Genomic DNA, 20612 nt, shown 5'->3' on the forward strand with positions numbered 1-20612 from the left:
ACAGTGCCCCCCACAGCGCCCCCCATGCAACCCTGACAGCCACACAGCGCCCCCATAGCACCCCCCACAGCCACAGCCCCACCCATAGCATCCCCCATGTACCCTCCACGTGCCCCATGCACCCCCCAGACACACAGTGCCCCCACAACAGCCCCATAGCACCCCCCACAGCCACAGCAACCCCCCATACACCACCCACAGTGCCCCCCACAGCGCCCCCCATGCACCCCCATGCAACCACCCACGTGCCCCCCATGCAACCCTGACAGCCACACAGCGCCCCCACAGCACCCCCCACAGCCACAGCCCCACCCATAGCATCCCCCATGTACCCTCCACGTGCCCCCATGCACCCCCCAGACACACAGCGCCCCCACAGCACCCCCCACAACAGCCCCATAGCACCCCCACAGCCACAGCGCCCCCCATGCACCCCTCCCCCCTCCGCACGCTCCCAGCCCCGCCCCTCCCCCCCGGCCAGACCCCGCCACGCGCCCCACCGGCCCGGGACGAGTTTGCCGCGCGCGCGGGCCGGTCACGAGGGCGAAGGTCACGCGCAGGCCTGCCGGGCGGGGGGGAGTGACGCCATGGGCCGGGTTCCCCGGAGCATGCGCAGTCCCCGCGGCTGAAGCCACTTCCGGGCTCCCTGCCCTTTCCCTGCCCTCAGAGCCTGGGGCTGCTGTGACGGGGGGGGGCAGGGTCTGAGCGGGGGGCAGGGCCGCCCAGGGGATTCAGGGGGCCTGGGGCAAAGCAATTCCAGGGGCTGCTGCCTCGGAAAAAAAGTTGCAAAACTTTGGAATAGTCCATTCCCGTGGGGGGCCCCTGTGGGGCCCGGGGCAAATTGCCCCCCCCGGGCAGCCCTGGGGGGCGGGGGGTAATAGGAGCCTGTATAAGAGAATGACCCAAAATTGGGACTGTCCCTATAAAATGGGGAGCGCTGCTCTCCCCAGCTGCCCTGCGGTTCCCGCCAGCGCGGGGTCAGGCAGGGCGCGAGAACCGGAGCCGGAGAAGGGAAATGTTTGTGTGGGGCTGGCACTGAACGCGCTACTGTCCCTAGAAACCACAACATTTCACCCTCCGGCGCCATCGCGGCCTGCGGAAGGGGCCCGAGGAAACAACGGCAACAGTCAGCAGCGGCCCCCAACAGCTAGTAGCCTTAGAATAGCTGGCAACCATTAGGAGAAATTGGACACCTCACGGACACAGCCTGAGCTTTTCAACTGTCTCCCCTTATCGGACTTAAGGCAGTTAAAGCTGGTCCTAAGCCGGTTTTTGCTGAGCAGAAGTGCAGGGTTTGCTAACCACCAATCCAATGCTAACACGACCGAAGCCTGTGTGAGTGTGTATAAAAAATTCTTGGTTTTTGTATAGAGTATTTTTGTACCAAGGTACAAAACTCTCTTCTGCAAAATAAAGCAACCTTTCCTTATCCCTGTCTGGCTGTTATCGGCTCTCAGCTGGGCAGACCCAACATTTTAATAACACTAAGAACCAGCGACGCTGGGGAAGGTAACAGAACTGAACCTGGGAAATTTGGTAGAAAGTAGATTGCACGGCTTGCATCATTGGCAAGCAGAGCTGCATTTGTAATCCTTTTTTTTTTATTTTCAATGAACACCGAGTGGAATTGTGCAAAGTGATACCGGATTGCTTCCTTTCAATACACCAAAGAATTGGGATGTTGTGCCACAGTATCAGAGGGGTAGCCGTGTTAGTCTGGATCTGTAGAAGCAGGAAAGAGTCCTGTGGCACCTTATAGACTAACAGACGTTTTGGAGCATGAGCTTTCATGGGTGAATACCCACTTCCTCAGATGCATGTAATGGAAATATCCAGGGGCAGGTATATATATGCTAGCAAGCAAGCTAGAGATAATGAGGTAGTTCAATCAGGGAGGATGAGGCCCTGTTCTAGCAGTTGAGGTGTGAAAACCAAGGGAGGAGAAACTGGTTCTGTAGTTGGCAAGCCATTCACAGTCTTTGTTCAATCCTGAGCTGATGGTGTCAAATTTGGCACCGTGTTTTCCATTGTTATACTTTGGGATTGTCTCCAAGTGCTACACAACAGGTGTCAAGGACAGCTGCGTAGCAGGGATACAGTTTCCTGTGTTGTGGCTTTTCAATCCATTTAATGCACACACCGGAAAATGGAACTCCAGTGCGAGTCTTGAAATTCTGAGGACTGCAGTTTAAAAAGAAAATGCCAGTCTGAAAAATGTGTTATGTTGGTGATGTAAATTTAAAGAACATCGCCTGTAGTGTTTTAATCAAGGAACTCACAATATGATTTTTTCTTGTGCATTAGTGAGACATTTATCTGCATGCAATGTTTTGAACAATCAGTATAAAAGGGTTTAAATTATGCTATTGACAATAACCTATGTGTATGTATTTACACGTACAGATCACAGTAATGGAAACAAAAGGATTGTTAAGAATTGACCCCTTGTGTGATGAGGGGAGATATGAAAGAACCTTCCTGAGGAATTAACATCAGAACGGCCAGACTGGGTCAGACCAAAGGTCCATCTAGCCCAGGATCCTCTCTGCCGACAGTAGCCAAGGCCAGGTGCTTCAGAGGGAATGAGCAGACCAGGGAATCATCAAGTGACCCATCCTCTGTCACCCATTCCCAGCTTCTGGCAAACAGAGGCTAGGGACACTAATTGGAGGTGAATTTTTTTTTTCAGAAATTTATTTTCATAGTTTACATGTAGGGTTAGCATGAGACTGTTTTCAATCAATATAACCACTAGCTTTTAGAGTGAGTGAGAAGGTGTCATTAGCAACATCGGTCAGAGCAGATGAGGTATCAAATAATATGAAACCAAGGCTGTAAATATGAGCATTGTCGCGGCAACTATTCATTAAAGAGAAAACGCGTCGGCTGCGTCACTCCCTGCACATTTCAGACCCTTCGTCTACCAAGACACTGGAAAATTCCCAGTGGGACTTTGGGAAACAAACATTGTGGAACGGAAGATGGGCAGAACTGTGGGCCACTCATCCCAAAGGGATTCCATGCCACATGCCAATGCCATGTCATTATGATGTGTTTTCTAATTAGAAGTGTTCATTTGCAGAAACGTATTTACAGCATAAAGACATCAGTTCTGTAGAAACCACACAAGAGGCTCTAACTACGTTTAGAAGAAAAATAACAATTCTTTTGATACAAGAGTTAGATCATAACTTTGTTACGTAAACCTGGTGAGCCCATCGGATATGGGGGGAGATGAAGAAGAGTGGACGAACGTCATATCACAGTTCTCTGAATACACCTACAGCGGGATAAGTCAGGTTTGGTTCTGTAATGGTGACTCTATATGAATAACAGTGGAGGGGGTGAATGGTTGATATTGACAGAGCAGTGAAATCTAATTATAATTATATCTATAATTATATTGTATTTATTATAAATATATTAAATCATTATATCCACCAGCAGTAAACTAGAAGTTTGAGAAACAGACTGGGGTACCAAATATGATTTAAAATATGACCCCCACGCAAGAAAACAAAATATTTGCAAACCAGGCGCTTAACTGAAATAATTGACATTATTCTATTTAGAGTGTTGGTCACCATGTAGTCATCAGTTGAGCACGTTATCCTGATTTTTTCTGAGCTCATGGAGTACTGCATGCATTGCAACCCTCTTACTTGCGAAACAGAAAATGAAGATTGCATGATGGTAAGAAACACAACATTGTATCCGAAACACACCCCATACATGGGAGCAGATAAGTGAGCAGAATAGGATTGTTGTACCCTACAGGCCAAAAGTCACGGCCCAAGATTTAGCCAGTTGCATGCTGACCAAATGGAAAACCCACCTAATTTCATATTAGTAAATATTCCCACTGCTGCGGCTAGTCCTATCCTGACTAATGACGATATGTTCAAGGAATACGATTTTATCCATTTGATGAAGGAATTGAAATTATATTTCACACGATTAGTTCTGTGATTTCGTTTGCCGCTCTAGTACGTCTTAAAGGTCCAGGGTGACTCCAGTAAGACGTGGGCGTGGGTGCCCTGCCTTCCAGGAGGAACTAAGGAAGAAAACCTAGCGGAGAAGAAGGGAGCGTATAGCTGCACGAAGCGCGCACAGTTTGGCTGTTTACCAAACATGTACATTGAACATTGTTTTGCTAAGAGACCTATTGTGGTTTTCTGGGAATAACGGAGTTAGCATGTAAATGTGTAATAGAGATGTTACATTTGAACGTCCACTTCAGGAAAGAAAAAAGTGTGTCAGTTACTCCGTATCAATACACACGTTTAGACAGGGGTAGGCAACCTATGGCACACGTGCCGAAGGCAGCACACAAGCTGATTTTCAGTGGCACTCACACTGCCCGGGTCCTGGCCACCAGTCTGGGGGGGCTCTGCATTTTAATTTAATTTTAAGTGAAGCTTCTTAAACATTTTTAAAAACCTTATTTACTTTCCATACAACAATAGTTTAGTTCTATATTACAGACTTATAGAAAGAGACCTTCTGAAAACGTTAACATGTATGACTGGCACATGAAACCTTAAATCAGAGTGAATAAATGAAGCCTCGGCCCAGCACTTCTGAAAGGTTGCCGACCCCTCGTTTAGATGCTTCTTTCTGAAAAAATAGGGACCCAGAAAGCAAGCTAGTCTTGTTTCTATACCTTGTTACCATAATAAAGTTTTAAAACTTTGAAAAATACCTCCCTTTACTTGTGTCACATTTGCAAGGGAGATTTCCGAATTACAGCAAATGAACCGTGCATTATGGTTTCCTACCGCTCACCTCTGCCATTCCCTGGTCTAGGAAAAGCTGAGTGTGACCCAATGAGAAAGGGGAGAGGCAGCTAATTGTGACGAGGCAGCGAAAAGTACAGGGGTACTTGTCAGCACAAAATCGGTCACCAGTGGCCTTTGACACTACACTCCCCTGGCTGGTGGGAAGGGCAGACGGCGGCTGCTGCGGCCATGCAGCCATGTGCTGGAGGCAGGTCAGCTGGACCACGCGCCTGGGGGGCGCCCTGGAGGGAGACGGTGCAGGGGGCTAGGGCCGCGAGGAAGTGCAGGGGTGTCACCGAGTGCGGGGGAGTCAGGGCCCTGCACCCCCCACTTCCTGCGATTCACCGGGACTCTCAGCCAGCCAGGAAAACAGAAGGTTTCTTAGCCGACGGGAACATGGTTTAAAACAGAGCTTGTAGGTACAGAGACCAGGACCCTCAGTCAGGAACATCTTGGGGCCAGGGAGGCCAGACCCCAGGTCTGGGCCCCCCCGCACCATTTCCCCAGCCAGCGCCAAACTGGAACTCGCCGGCCCCTCCTCTGGCCTTCGTCCCTTTCCCGGGCCAGGAGGCCCCTGATCTCTTTGTTCTCCAACACCTACAGTTGGCACCTTGCAAGGGATGGGCTCAGGCCATCGGCTGCCAGCAGACAGGGTGTCGGCCATTCTCTTTGCAGACGGCATCACACTGGCCCTCCCAGGCTCTGCAACAGTCACACCCCTCATCCCACCATCTAGATACTTAAGAACTGCACTGGGGAAACTGAGGCACCCACATCGTATTCAGAGAGAAAACATTAAGAACATTCCCACTTGGTCACATCAGGGGTTAGGGGAGCGCAGGATTAAGGGGGAAGCGGGCGCAGGCGGGGAGTGGATTGATACCTGCATGTCCTCAAGGGAGGTTTAAAACAGATTGGTGACCCAGCGTCTGCAGATTTTGAGGTAAAATCTTGATCAGCGCAGGGCTGTGTGTCTCAGCCATCAGGGAAAATGCTGCCCAGGGGACACCCAAGGGAAGAGGCTCCTTCTTCGGCCAGGTGCTGGGTGGCTGTGAATGAGCCTGCAAAGCACCCCCTGATCTCTGACTTGCGGGGGAACCTTCCCTTCATTCCACGTACACATTCTGGCGAGATGAACTGCTCTAGCTTATACTCTTATAATACCTTTCACTTCATCTGTGAATTACATCTCCCACCGTCCCTCGCAAGGCATCCTCACCCCCCTTTTCTATCCGGGGAAACTGAGGCACCAACACGTAGGATCTGCCCAAGAGCACAAAGGACGCAAGTGGCAAACCTGCAGGGCCGTAGCCAGGGTGGGGTCGAGATGCCGCAAAGCTGCAGGGGTGGAAAAATGGGGCAGAAAATGACCCCCCAAAAATGGTAGCAGGCACATATATGCTTTTTCTGCCCGGGTGCTAAATGCCTAGTTACGGCTCTGACTCGTCCCCGGGGCCCTGGCCAGGCGGGAAGCCAGGACACCAGCCCCGCTCCCCACTGGCTCAGACGGGCGCGCAACCCTTTGCCAGGTGGCTGCAGGCCAGTTGGAGCAGGGATGGGGCTCGCCTCTCGGGCAAGGGGGGAACTGGCGGGCTGGGGCTCCCCCGTGAACCCGGCCCATCCTCCCTGCAGCATTGGCAGCCCAGGTACCGCTCCAGGCCGGCGAGAGAGGCAGTGAGAACACACCTCTGGGTGTGTGAATGCATGCCCCCTCCCGCGCCCCCCGCAGTGAAATGGTGCCTATAGGACCAGGTCTCCCCACAGCAGCCCCGACTCCCAGGCAGCTCTTACCATGGCCTGGGAGGAGCAGGTGGCAGGTCTCCCAGGTGTGCCCAGCGCCCCAGTAAATCTTAATCTGCCTCCGTGGACACAGGAGGAGCCTGACTGGATCTAAGCGGTGGAAAGGTCTCCTGGCCACACCTGGCCAGTTGACAATCCCACGTGCCTCCTTGGGTGGGGATTGGGCAGGGTCCCCCGTAAGGCGCAGTTTCTGCCACCCTGGCTGTAAGGAGCAGGGGATTCCCAGCAAAAATAACCACCCCCCCATACACATGGGGTGGGACTGGGACCACCTGCGGTAAGGAAAGAGGCTTTGCTGGATCAGCCTGGTTGACCAGAAGCCGAACACAGCCCCCTTCAGGCACGCCAGCCCTTAGCTCCCATCCACACGAGCAGCTGTCACATAGCGAGAGGTTACTGAACCCCACACGTGAGGGGCTTACTAAGCCCAGCGGATGAGACACTGCCCCCAGACTGTACCGGTGCGGGACGCGGATGTGGACTTTCTCTCACTAGCCCGTGGCAGGAGCAAAGTTCCCTCCATTCGTTACTCAGGGTGCGGGACGCGGGCTCGGGTGGGGGTGAGAGGGAGGGTGCGGGCTCTGGGGTGGGGCAGGAGATGAGGGGTTTGGGGTGTGAGGGGCTGAGGGATCACGCTGGGGGTGAGGGCTCTGGGGTAGGCCCAGGAATGAGGGGTTTGGGGTGCAGGAGGGGCTCAGGGCTGGAGCAGAGGGTTGGGGTGTGGGGGGCTGAGGGCTCATGCTCGGGGTGCAGGTTCTGGGGTGGGCCCAGGGATTAGGGGTGGGGGGCTGAGGGATCACGCTGGGGTGCAGGCTCTGGGGTGGGGCTGGGGATGAGGGGTTTGGGGTGTGGGAGGGGCTCAGGGCTGGGGCAGAGGGTTGGGGTGTGGGGGGCTGAGGGCTCACACTGGGGGTGCAGGTTCTGGGGTGGGCCCAGGGATTAGGGGTGGGGGGGCTGAGGGCTCTGGCTGGAGGTGCAGGCTCTGGGGTGGGGCTGGGGCTGAGGGGTTTGGGGTGTGGGAGGGGCTCAGGGCTGGGGCAGAGGTTTGGGGTGTGAGGGGCTGAGGGATCACGCTGGGGGTGCAGGCTCTGAGGTGGGGCAGGACATGAGGGGTTTGGGGTGTGGGGGGGCTGAGGGATCACGCTGGAGGTGCAGGCTCTGAGGTGGGCCCAGGGATGAGGGGTTTGGGGTGTGGGAGGGGCTCAGGGCTGGGGCAGAGGGTTGGGGTGTGGGGGCTGAGGGATCACGCTGGAGGTGCAGGCTCTGAGGTGGGCCCAGGGATGAGGGGTTTGGGGTGTGGGAGGGGCTCAGGGCTGGGGAAGAGGGTTGGGGTGTGGGGGGCTGAGGGTTCCAGCTGGGGTGTGGGCTCTGGGGTGGGGCTGAGGATGAGGGGTTTGGGGTGCAGGGGGTGAGGGCTTTGTCTAGGGGTGCAGGCTCTGCGGTGGGAATGGGGATGAGGGGTTTGGGGTATGGGAGAGGCTCAGGGCAGGGGCAGAGGGTTGGGGTGTGGGGGGCTGAGGGATCACGCTGGGGGTGCAGGCTCTGGGGTGGGGCTAGGGCTGAGGGGTTTGGGGTGTGGGAAGGGGCTCAGGGCTGGGGCAGAGGGTTGGGGTGTGGGGGGCTGAGGGATCACGCTGGGGGTGCAGGCTCTGGGGTGGGGCTAGGGATGAGGAATTTGGGGTGCAGGAGGGGGCTCAGGGCTGGGGCAGAGGGTTGGGGTGTGGGGGGCTGAGGGCCCAGGCTGGGGGTGAGGGCTCTGGGTTGAGGCTGGGGATGAGAGGTTTGGGGTGCAGGAAGGGCTCAGGGCTGGGGCAGAGGGTTGGGGTGTGGGGGGCTGAGGGATCACGCTGGGGTGCAGGCTCTGGGGTGGGCCCAGGGATGAGGGGTTTGGAGTGCAGTCTGCCCCAGGGCTGCAGCGGGGAGAAAGGACTCCCCTCATCTCTCTCCTGCTGCAGCAGTCCCGGGGCTGGGGCAGGGGCACCTCTCCCCACTGGCAGCAGCTCTGGGGAGGAGGCGCCTCTCCCTGCGGCAGCCCCACACTCCCCAACTGGCTCCCCTCCCCGCTCACCCCCTCACCTCTCTCCTCTCCAGGTCCCTGTAGCTGCCTGCGAGGCCCTTTATAGCTGGTTGCGCGGCCGCGCAGCTTCGAGGGAATTTAGGCCAGGAGCTGAATACCGGGGGGGAACGATTCAAAGGTTCTCGGAGGCTGGCGGTGCAGCTACTGTTAACTTGCTGGGCAAAGTTCGGGGGGCGTAGCCCAGAGGCGAGTGCCTGAGCGGCCCACAGGCTGCTGGAGACCTGCCACGAGAGAGACTCCCTCTCAGGTCCCAGGCCCCCCAGAACCACCACAACACAAAACAACTTTCAGTTTTCCAATAGAATTAAGGTGATCGCACCAGGGAGCCTGATTCTGGGACAAGAAACTTCTCTTCTGGTCAGATCACTTGGTGATCCCCTAGAACAATAATAGACAACTCTCTAAAACCAGGTCACATAGTCAAAGATCACAAAAGCTTGTCGTACGTGTTCGTTTTCTTTTAATCATCACTGTCACTTAGTGAAGCTTTGAGTCAAGTTGTGGTCTGTCAAAACACAGGTGCCTCCCACTTACGTGAGTTCACATATCTCCAGAACTTCTGCCACGTGCATTGCTGGAAGGGGTCTCCTCTCTGGGAACGTTTGCACCATGAGAAAAACCCCCTTTGCTGTATTTTCACACTTTTTAATCTTTCAAAGTAGGAGGACGTAGTGGAGAAGGGATGCGAATGCACAAAACACAGGAACCAAACCAAAATCTGCTCTACTCTACAGCCCCGTATCGGTATAACTGCATTGCTTAGGTGTGTGAAAAATCCACGCCCTGAGCCACTGGGGTTATACTGACCTAATGCCCCACACAGGCAGCACCGTGTGGGCAGGAAAGCGTCTCTTGCTGACACAGCTACCACTGCTTGGGGGTGGAGTCACTGAGCAGACGGCAGCGCGATCATTTTAGAGGTTCTTCCTTACAGACGCAGCATTTTAACTGCAGTGGACAAGCCCTGAGAAAGAAAACCAGAGAATCGGGACTCAACGTGCGTGTAGCCTGCCCTCTGACACTGGAACCCGACACATTCATACCCTCGCTGGTTACTGTTATTTCCACTGCATGAAAGGCCTTGTCACCCGCTCAGGCAGCCAGTCTGGGCTCCACGGGGAAGGAATGTCCTCTGAAGAACTCTCTCTCTCTCTCTGCCTTAGGAAACTTTGGAGCCAAAGAGCGAAGGATGCTTGTGCTCAACCTAACCGTGGGATCCTTTGGGGCCATAGCCAGTGACACTGAACTAGGGTGCGGTGTTCTACGAACAATTTTCCTTGGGCTGTTGGTCACCACAGCTTCCCTTACTGGGTGAAAGCCAAGAACTGGGTATGTACTATTTCCACCCTCCTTCTTTCTAAATCATTGGCCTGGGTCATGGTCAATGTACATGTCTCTGAAGTAGAACCCTTTACCAAACCACTCAAAAATCTCAGCCGTGCTAGTGCGGAACGGCTTCCCCAAACATACCCAGCGCTTCTTTAATTTGGTGGCACGGGTCTAGGCTAGGAACTAGATACGGGCCTGGATCAGAATCTCTGTAAATTACCAGAAGCGACGTTTCTATTAAAAAACGGCTATTTTTCTGCAGCTATTACATTTTTATCACTGGTTTCATTTTACACACATTTGTGGCTCCTACAAAGGATAAATTCAACAAAAAAACCCACTTCTATTCCTTCCACACACTGTGTCGTGAAGGGCAGCATTTCCCATAGCATAGGATTAGCTAGGAGAGACCTTCTGTAGAGCCTGATTTCTGAGTGGAGATTTGAAATCAGCAGAGTTTCTTTGTTAGCATGGCCAGGAAATTGGAGACTTCTCTCCTGTTGAGTGAACGGCACTTGAAATTTCTCCACGTCATCGTGGAGGGATGGGGAAAAGCAGCACTAGAGTGAGAAGTAATGACTTTAGCAAATGGTCATGTGTCTCGAAGCCTCCAATAAATCTGAGCTCCAGCCTGTCCAACTAAACTAATATCCACTCGGGTGACCAACATTCTTCGGGAAAGATAGAAACCCACGTCACAGAGGGAGAGAATACATGAGAATAAAAGTGTCAAGGGAAAATCCAGAGCAGGTCACATCTGATCACTCAGACTCCAGACAAGATTCTCCCATGACATTCTCCTCTGATCCATTCCAATCTGCTTCACTAACTACGGTCTCATTTTTTGAGTTACATTATATACAAAAGTTTTAGCCTCCTCACAGTGGGGGGTGGGGGGAACAGCCCCCTTGTCAGCAGTGGCTTTACTGATAGATGGAACCTGGGATTTAAACTGCAGATGATTTTGGGATCCATCTGAATTCCCCTTCCAGGTCTTTGACACCTTCATCTCCAGTCACAGCGACTCTGACATAGGATTAAACAAGTCAAAGCATCATTTCCAAGCACAGACAGCTGAGAACACTGCACCACATGACACTCTGAGAGGTGCAGGGACAGAACGTGAAGAAGATAAACTCTGCATGGCTCAGAGAGGAGGTAACAGTTCTGCAGGGATGGGGAAGGAGGGACTCTCTGAGTCACCCCATCTCCTTCCAGTGTCGCTGAGCATGAAATGACACTCTCCCCCCTGCACGGCCTGCTTTTCATTGTATTTCACAGCACAACCCAGAGCAACCTGTCTCATTGGTGACTAACAGGACCTTTGCAATAAGAGGAACGGTATAAATGCGACGCTTCCTGGTTCCTGGAAGGAGGGACGCACTCCCATTACTCATGGGACAATGGAGTTGATAGAAAGGACAATTGGGACCACCTCAAAACGGGGCAAACGGCAAAAATGGACAACTCATCTGGACAAGCTGAGGGATAACAGCCTTAAAGGTTGCTGCCTGGGAATCAGCACAAGAAAAAAATTTTTTTCGGTAGCCCTAACGGTTTTTCTGGCATTTCTCTCCCTTGCAGATTCTCTGATGAGAGATAAAGGTGGCGCTCTGCGTGAAGGTTTTCCCGCACTCGCAGCATTCGTAGGCTTTGTCTCCTGCGTGGATTCGCCGATGTTTAAGAAGGGCCGAGCTCTCTGGGAAGCTTTTCCCGCACTCACATTGATAGAGCCTTTCTGCCCTGTGGATTCTCTGGTGCGTTATAAGGTTTGAGCTGTGTGTGAATCGTTTCCCGCACTCGCCGCATTCGTAGGGTTTCTCCCCCGTGTGAATTCTCTGATGGGTAATGAGGTTTGAGCTGCGCGTGAAGGTTTTCCCGCACTCAAAGCAGACGTAGGGTCTCTCTCCGGTGTGGATTCGCTGATGACTGAGGAAGGCAGAGCGATCAGTGAAATTTGTCCCACACTCACTGCATTCATAGGGTCTCTCGCCCTTGTGCATTCTCTGATGCGTAGCAAGTTCTGAGCTCTGAGCGAAGCTTTTCCCGCACTCGCAACATTGGTAGGGCCTCTCCCCGGTGTGGATTCTCTGATGCTGAATGAGGTTTGAGCTGGCAGTGAAGGTTTTCCCGCACTCGCAGCATTCATACGGTTTCTCCCCCGTGTGGATTCTCTGATGCGTAATCAGGTGTGACCGTCGAATGAAGCTTTTCCCGCACTCACAGCACTCATAGGGTCTCTCCCCTGTATGGATTCTCTGATGCATAGTAAGATCTGAGCTCTGAGTGAAGCTTTTCCCGCACTCAGAGCATTCGTAGGGCCTCTCCCCGGTGTGGATTCTCTGATGCTGAATGAGGTTTGAGCTGGCCGTGAAGCTTTTCCCGCACTCGCAGCATTCGTAGGGCCTCTCCCCTGTGTGGATTCTCTTATGCGTAATCAGGTGTGACCGTCGAATGAAGCTTTTCTTACACTCACGGCATTCATAGGGCCTCTCCCCCGTGTGGATTCTCTGGTGCGTAGTGAGGTCTGAGCTCTGCGTGAAGGTTTTCCCACACTCGCCACACTCATAAGGTTTCTCACCCGTGTGGGATCTGTGATGTGCAGTCAGGTTTGAGTTCGGAGTGCAGGTCTTCCCGCCCTTGCGATACTCATAGCGTTTCACACCCGTGTGGACTCTCTGATGCAAAATGAGGTGCGAGTGCCAAATGAAGGTTTTCCCGCACTCGCAGCATTCAAAGGGTCTCTCTGCTCTGTGTGTTCTCTGGTGTTTAGTAAGGGTTGAGCAGCGACTAAAGCTTTTCCCACACTCATTGCATGTATTTTTTTTCGTTCTCCCGAGGATGTTTTGCTGAGCTGTGGTTTCCTTGACGTCCTGGTGTGTTCCCTGACAGTAAATCAATGTACCCGATTTCTCCCCTGGCTGGTTCCCCTCCTCTCTCTCTGCTCTGTGCTGAATCTCGCAGGATTGTCCCTGCTCGTGACTCCTGGACACATCCCCTGTCGACCTTTGCGATAACGCTCCATCTGATTCCACTTGCTCAGCGTCTTCCTGCTGAGACTTCTGCTCCTCGTTCTCACTCACCATCGCACCTGCTGAGACAGAGAGAGAAACCTCAGACCGGGCTGGACAAAGGAAGAGCAAACCAAACTAAGTGCTGGAGAGATGTCAAATAAAAACCAGGAACTGAACCCCCCCCAAAGGGAATCAGTTCAGCTTCACATCCCGTCTAAATACTCAGTGGGAAGGGAAGAAGCTACTGCCAGCTCTCAGTTAGGATCTGTAGGACGCCATGAGCTATCTCTTCCCTGGGGATGCAACACCTGCTAGGAACTCAGAGAGCTCCCAAGGTCTTTGTAGAGGATCCCAGATGTTTCCTGCAGTCACTTTCAGACTCCGAGTAGGTTTCATGTTTCCTCACCTGTGCAGGGACGTCTCAGCGTCTCTCTTTCCTCTGAACCCTGCAGGTCTGCGACCCACGGCTCTGCCCCTTCTTCCAGCTGGGAGATCACATCAGGTCTGGAAACAGGAAACCCTGCTCAGAGGAAAGAAAACAAATGAGATCAGGTGAATTCCTAAGACACTGTCATTCATGTTTTTTTATTAATTAAGCCCCAGTCCTTAGTAACCAGTAAAGTCCAGCTCCAGCTCCCCAGGTCCTCAAAGGTGCAGATCACTTTGCCTGTGAGGGACGTATCTGCTGGGAACACGCACAGACTAAAGGTCTAGAAAACATGACCTGTGAGGGAAGGTTAAAAAAAGTGGGTTTGTTTAATCTGGAGAAGAGAAGACTGAGAGGGGACATGATCACAGTTTTCAAGTACATAAAAGGTTGTTAGATAATAAGCCAGAAAATATCGTGTTGCCTCTATATAAATCCATTGTACGCCCACGTCTTGAATATTGCGCGCAGTTCTGGTGGCCCCATCTCAAAAAAGAATTGGAATTGGAAAAGGTTATGACAGAGGTCTATAAAATCATGTCTGGTGTGGAGAAAGTAAAGAAGGAAATGTTATTTATTCCTTCTCATAACCCAAGAACTAGGAGTTACCAAATGAAATTAACAGGCAGCAGGTTTAAAACAAATAAAAGGACGTATTTTTTTCCACACAACACATAGTTAACCTGTGGAACTCCTTGCCGGGGGATGTTGTGAAGGCTGAGAATACAACAGGGATCAAAAAAGAATGAGATAAATTCATGGAGGACGGGTCCCTCAATGGCTATTAGCCAGGCTGGGCAGGGATGGTGTCTCTAGTCTCTGTTTGCCAGAAGCTGGGAATGGGCGACGGGGGATGGATCACTTGATGATTCCCTGTTCTGTTCACTCCCTCTGCGGCACCCGGCACTGGCCATTGTTAGCAGACAGGATTCTGGGCTACATGGACCTTTGGTCTGACCTAGTATGGCCGTTCTTACGTTACAAAGAGGAGGGAGAAAACTTGTTCTCCTGCTAAACCCAGGGTTGTGAGTTCAATCCTTGAGGGGGCCACTTAGGGATCTGGGGCAGAATCAGTACTTGGTCCTGCTAGTGAAGGCAGGGGGCTGGACTCAATGACCCTTCGCGGTCCCTTCCAGCTCTATGAGATAGGTACAGCAAGGGAGGTACAGGTTGCACATTAGGAAAAATTTCCTGCCTGTCAGGGTGGTTAAGCACTGGAATAAATTGCCCAGGGAGGTCATGGAATCTCCAAAACTGGAGATTTTTAAGAGCAGGTTGGACAAACCCCTCTCAGGGATGGTCTAGGTAATACTTTGTCCTGCCTTGAGTGCAGGAGACTGGACTGGATGACTTCTCGAGGTCCCTTCCAGTCGTATGATTCTGCAATTAGCCTCCAAGTGACCAATGGTTTGCCCCTGTCAGTTAGCAAGTACTGTAAGTGTAAGTTACTTGCTTAGACGAACCCTGCACTCCATCTTGTGCCTGTAATTTTCTCCATACTTGGGCTGAGGGACAATAGAATTCCATCCGCACGAGAGAGGGGATAAAAGACGGTGGAAACATCTCCATTTTGTCTTCTTTTCCTGTTTCATTTCTTGGGACTGGATTTCTAACAAGGAAGCTTTAAACAAGGCCCGATGTGGCTGATCCTTTGTGATCAGAAGAACCCTTTGTCTGACGACAGTGGTTTTCAGTATCCACTAAACATAACGTCTAGGGTCTGGGGGGTGAAATAAATGCTGAAATGCTTAAGGAGATTGCATTTTTGACGACTGTGCGGTGAGACAGACATTCACTTTTCTTACATCAAATGGTGGAATAACCACCTGCTTGGTGATGAGTCTTCCCCAGTTCTCAGCAGTTTGTCCTGAATCTGGTATTCTCAGCTGGAACCCACTGAGTCATGGCGACAACAGGATCTCAGCGGTATTAGATGTCAGGATAGCACCTATTGCAGCATTAGGGAATCTAGTGTGTCCGGTGTAACGGGGAGGGAGTATGAAAATCCCTGGGTGTGGAGAACACGGGGAAATTAGCTGCTAGAATTCAGGAGTAACATATTCTAATTCCTCTGGCCAAGCAGAACATGAAAAATAAGCATCAGGCCAGGTGACTTCAGGAATGATGGACCCCAAGATCCAAGGAGCCTGCAGGGAAGAGAGATGGGGGCTATTGCAGCTGCTGATGGGGAACAAGACTCTCAAGATGTTTCACTACCAACCTAGGCCATTTTCACATCCTGAGGGGCACTCCAGACCCGTGAGGAGTTGTGTCATCTGCAATCCTGGGTGACTTTCAATGTTCTGCTCCTGGAGCTCCCTTGTCTGGAGGCTCCCAGCCAGCATTCAAGGACGCGCTGAGTGTCTGTGAGATAAATAACCCTGGCCCAGCAGCTCTGACTGCAGCAGCCTGCTTCTCACACCCTAGGCACATTCTGGATTCTACCAGCCTTGAATAAACCTGGCAAGAGTCAGCAACAGCTGAATTTTCCCAAAACCACATGCTCTGCAATGGCGACTTTCTCCTGGACTGTTAGAGAAATAACAAGAATTCTTTGCTGATCAAGCAAGACAAATGACACAACTTATTACTTTAACTAGAGTTAACTATCAACATGAGAACGGCCCTACTGGGTCAGACCAAAGGTCCATCCAGCCCAGTGTCCTGTCTACCGATAGTGGCCAATGCCAGGTGCCCCAAAGGGAATGAACAGCCCAGGGAATCAGCAAGTGACCCATCCCCTGTCACCCATTCCAGTTTCTGGCTAACAATCAAAAATAAATATTTCTTCACACAACGCACAGTAACCTGTGGAACTCCTCGCCAGAGGATGTTGTAAAGGCCTAGACTATAACAGGGTACAAAGAAGAACTAGATAAGTTCATGGAGGACAGGTCCATCAGTGTCTATTAGTCAGGCTGGGCAGGGATGGTGTCTGTAGCCTCTGTTTGCCAGAAGCTGGGAATGGGCGACGGGGGATGGATCACTTGATGATTCCCTGCTCTGTTCATTCCCTCTGGGGCACCTGGCATTGGAAGACAGGACACTGGGCTAGATGGACCTTTGGTCTGACCCAATCTGGCCGCTCTTATGAGACACACCAGGAAGGGAACAGGGTCCACCTAGCTGGCTCCCTGATTTTGACATCTTTGCTTCAAAGTCCCAAGAGCTCCTGTTCCCTCCCATTGCTAGTTCCCCCGTTTCCTGCAGCAAATGTTACCCAGCCCCCACCTCCTCTTTACTCCCCTCCTCCAACTCCTCAGCATCCCAACTCCTTCCCACATCTTCCAGTCCCCCACTTCCCCTAGACGTCCCAGCTCATGGGAACTCTTTACCCCAAACCTACCCCCCGACCAGCCTACCACTGCCTGGACACACTCCTGCTCTCTCTCCCACTGCTTGGGCCTGCCAATGATTGTTACCTGTATTACTGTAATGCTCATATTCTCAGTCGTTATTAGTTAGTAGCGGTTATTAAATACTTGTACTTTTAGTTCAACAAAAAGTCTCTCTGAATTCCAAGACCCCTGGCCAATAAGTGACCCGACTCAGGAATGTTCTCTATGATGCTCTATGTATTTTAACCATCCTGAACACCTTCCATGTCTACACAACTGCAGATATGCTTGGAAACCCTCTCCTTAACATAGATCTATAATGCTGGCTTAGGCACTATGGACTTGGGAAACTACTAAGGGACGTGTGACATCGCAGTCTGTATGATTTTATAAAAATCCGATAATGAGTGAATATGATGTAACTGGAACATGCTTCATGCAAAAGGTCTCGTGTAGGTATCATTACAAAGCTTATAATCTACCGAGTGTCGTCCTCCTATCTGTAGGAATGTATCACTCTTGTAGCTGAAACTAGAAATATGAAATATAACGCTGGGGGCATATTGTAATTATGCAAAATGTGGGTCATTACTGGTGGTTTGGAATCTTGATGGCTCCCATTAATCAGGGCGATTGACTGGATGGCTCTGTTTGTGGGCAGGCCTCCCTGTGAGTCTGTATTCAATAAAATCACTTTTTACTTATTAATTAACCCAGAGTGTGTCTGAATACCTAGGGGAGCAAACAGCCGTGCATCTGTCTATCAGTGTTATAGGGGCGGACAATTGATGAGTTTACCCTGCATCAGCTTTATAACGGGTACAACGGATTTATTTGGGTTTAGACCCCATTGGGAGTTGGGCATCTGGGTGCTAAAGATAAACACACTTCTGTGAGCTGCTTTCAGGTAAACCTGCAGCTTTGGGGCAAGTAATTCAGACCCTGGGTCTCTGCTGGAGCAGACGGGAGTGTCTGGCTCAGCAGGACAGGGTGCTGGCGTCCCGAGCTGGCAGGGAAAGCAGGGGGCAGAGGTAGTCTTGGCACATTGGGTGGCAGCCCCCAGGGGGTTTCTGTGATCCAACCTGTCAGAGGACGAATGTTACAGGAGATGTTTCCTGTTGGGAAATCAACAGGGAAGAATGACTGTGGGGTAAGGAGGACCCACAGAGAGATTATCTTGAAGAATTGTTAGTTTTCCCAGCTGTAAATAATCATGCCAACAGATAAATCAGGTAAGCTGAGAATGTACAGAAATGACACCAGAACATATGTTTCTGGGAGAATATTCTTGGCAATGAGGTTTCCTTTGTCTGAAACCCTATGTCATAATATTGATATGGGAACTTAGCTGTGGGCATGAGAACTGTGTGTACCCTTCAGATACAGGAAAGACACAGATCCAGATCTTAGTCTGACACCAAAGGGTGGTAATGTCCCTATTTCGGTCTGTGCTCTGTACGGTGTTGTGCTAATCTCTGATTGATGATCTTAGATTAAATAATTCCAGGTGAGCTGGTTATTTTGACAACCTCGAGTCATTAGCTCAGACACGCACCAATCCCCTGGGGCTGGAGAGTCTACAGATGCAGACCAAAAAGACGTCCCTCCAGAGCTGTCAAGCTAAGGCTAAGACAAGAGACAGATGGGATCAGACAGATGGGGGACGTGTCCCAATTTGTACACTGGGCCAAATGCTAATGAAGAGATTGTGAAATCTGCAAGAGAGGAAATTTACACACTCACACAGAAAGCAGCAGGATCCTATTTATGAGTGAGGATAATGGGACGTGGGGGTACATTTCAGGGTACAGAGGAACACCCTGCACCTTCCAGCATGGAGGCAAGCTGGCAGCGGGATTTGTCTCACAAACAGACAATCACAGCCAACGATCCCAGCACACAAAAGAATCTAGTTCTGTGCTGATTGTACCTGAGGTGCAGTTTTCCCCAATACTTCTCCTTGCTGTCACTTCAAATTCTAGACTTCATTAAATAAACACTTCCTTGTTTGCACTCTAAACGCGTCTAAGTGCTGTGTTAGGCGGAGCGGTGATGGGAGGTGTAACAGGTAAACTGGAATATCTGTGAACTGAGAGTGTCCAAAGGAACAGGGGCTGGATTCTCCAGGGAGACTCTCAGAGGGCCCAGTGGTCTGAGAGTGTCTATCGCTTCCCTCTTGAGAATATTTTGAAGTGCTGTAAAATCCGCATGCAGACTCAGACATGGTCTGCTCTTGAAGGTTTTGCCAGGACAGCTGGATTGTTTAGGGCAGTGAAAAATCACTTTCCCTCCTGCTCCCTTCCCCTGCAAATCCAGCACAGCTTTGCTGGCAAAAGTTCAAGTGTGGACACAGTTATAGTGGCAAAACATCCATGACAAAAAAATGAAGCAAACGAAATGCCCAGAAACGACTTTACTGCAGAGCTCAGGGTGCCCATGGCTGTCTCCTGCCTTTCAGCAGCTAAACGTAGACCTCTGCAAACCAGGAAACAAAGTTCATGTCCACGCCACCCCTACAATGCAACCTTTACTGTGCTCAAACCTCCAGCCCTGCAGCTGGCAAGAGGCGCTGGGAATGCAACGGTGCAAAGGTGAACAAATTACCACAAGAACCAGAGAATTCTCCAGCTGCTGAAGTCTTCATGTTGAGACCGGATGCCTTTCTGAACAGGATTTAGTCAAACACAAGGTGTTCAGCTCAGGACAGCAGTAACTGGATGAAATTCTGTTGCCGGTGTTACTGTGACATTCCATACCTCGGGGGAGCGCCCTGTACCCCCCATATTCCTCACTGATATGTAACTCTGATCTTGCAGAGACAGCAGGCCTTGTAAGGTATCCGGGGAAAGGTTATGATCTGCTGAAAGCCATTGTTATATCTAAATATGTATGTCATCAGTGCCTATGAAGTTCTGAGAATTGTGTTGTATGGTTGTCACTCAAGCATGCTGTATGTTGGGGAATCAGGCAGATATTAGCTCTCCAGAGACGACAGCAAGGACAGTAACCAAAGCTGGGGCCAGTGTCAAACAACCCATCACCAGCCATTGTCCCACAAGAGAGCTGCAATGCGATGACTCACCTGCATTAGGACACACCAGGGGAATTGCTCAACCTTGCCTGGGGACTCAGCAATGCCCCCTAGACATGCCTGGATTTGAGAGTTTAGACTACATGCAAGTTGGGTAGTGGGTGGGGTCTGGGGGGTAGTTAGGGTGGGGGGTCTTGGGAGGGAGTGGTCAGGGGACAAGGAGCGGGGGGAGTTTGATGGGTTGCGGGTTCTTAGGGGGGCATTTGGGGGCAGAATGGGGGTGGACAGGCTGTGTTGGGAGGTACAGCCTCCCCTACCCGGCCCCGATACAATTTTGCAACCCCGATGTGCAGGGCCGGCTTTAAGAAGTGCGGGGCCTGATGCGAACCATTTTGACAGGGCCCCGGCAGGGATGACTAAAAAAACAACACGTAAAAAAACACGTGGGGCTTGTACTCACTGGGCGGCGCTCCGAGTCTTCAGCAGCGGGTCCATCACTCGTTCCGGGTCTTGAGCGGCACTGAAGGACCTGCCACCATAGCGCTGCTGAAGCCCCGGAGCGAATAAAGGACTTGCCGCCGAAGTGCCACCAAAGACCCCGTGGGGAACGGGTTGTTAAGATTTTGGCAGCTCACCACTGTGTTGGACCAACCCCCAGGTTTACCTTAGCAAACAGGAGAGATTGGACATTGTGCTGTGCTGCTCCTGGGCTCTGTTCCCGCAGTGTTGTGTAGCAGGGGAGGGCAGAGGGCTGGTGTGTGTGTCACCGGCATGTCAGGGTGATGCTGAAACAGGGCAGAGTACGGGTTGCAGTGTGG

General features: G+C 51.6%; 2 protein-coding genes across 9 annotated transcripts in view; both read right to left on the reverse strand.

The window, feature by feature from the left end:
* Positions 1–9885, reverse strand: part of LOC115643450 (phosphoribosylformylglycinamidine synthase-like) — a gene marked incomplete at its 3' end in the record, with an annotated part of 36905 nt that extends 27020 nt beyond the window's left edge. The window contains exons 1-2 of the mRNA XM_030547496.1: positions 9865–9885; positions 8655–8939 (exon numbers count right to left, since the gene is read on the reverse strand). Coding sequence (XP_030403356.1) covers positions 8655–8939; positions 9865–9885 — 306 coding nt within the window. The remainder of the gene's footprint in view (positions 1–8654; positions 8940–9864) is intronic.
* The window catches only part of LOC115643460 (zinc finger protein 501-like), a 152956-nt gene continuing 141442 nt past the window's right edge, over positions 9099–20612 (reverse strand). Inside the window, exons 2-4 of one of the 8 annotated variants that reach the window (XR_003998320.1) lie at positions 13405–13518; positions 10326–13078; positions 9099–9619 (exon numbers count right to left, since the gene is read on the reverse strand). Coding sequence is in view for 7 of the 8 variants with exons in the window: in XM_030547514.1 (XP_030403374.1) it covers positions 11535–13078; positions 13405–13518 (1658 nt within the window). In the remaining variant the exon portion in view is untranslated. Of the gene's footprint in view, positions 13079–13404; positions 13522–20458; positions 20568–20612 lie in introns of those variants that run through there. The other 7 variants (XM_030547521.1, XM_030547515.1, XM_030547514.1 and 4 more) reach the window with 7 other exon arrangements.

This window comes from Gopherus evgoodei, unplaced genomic scaffold (genome assembly GCF_007399415.2).
Source record: "Gopherus evgoodei ecotype Sinaloan lineage unplaced genomic scaffold, rGopEvg1_v1.p scaffold_60_arrow_ctg1, whole genome shotgun sequence".
Classification (NCBI taxonomy): Eukaryota; Metazoa; Chordata; order Testudines; family Testudinidae; genus Gopherus; species Gopherus evgoodei.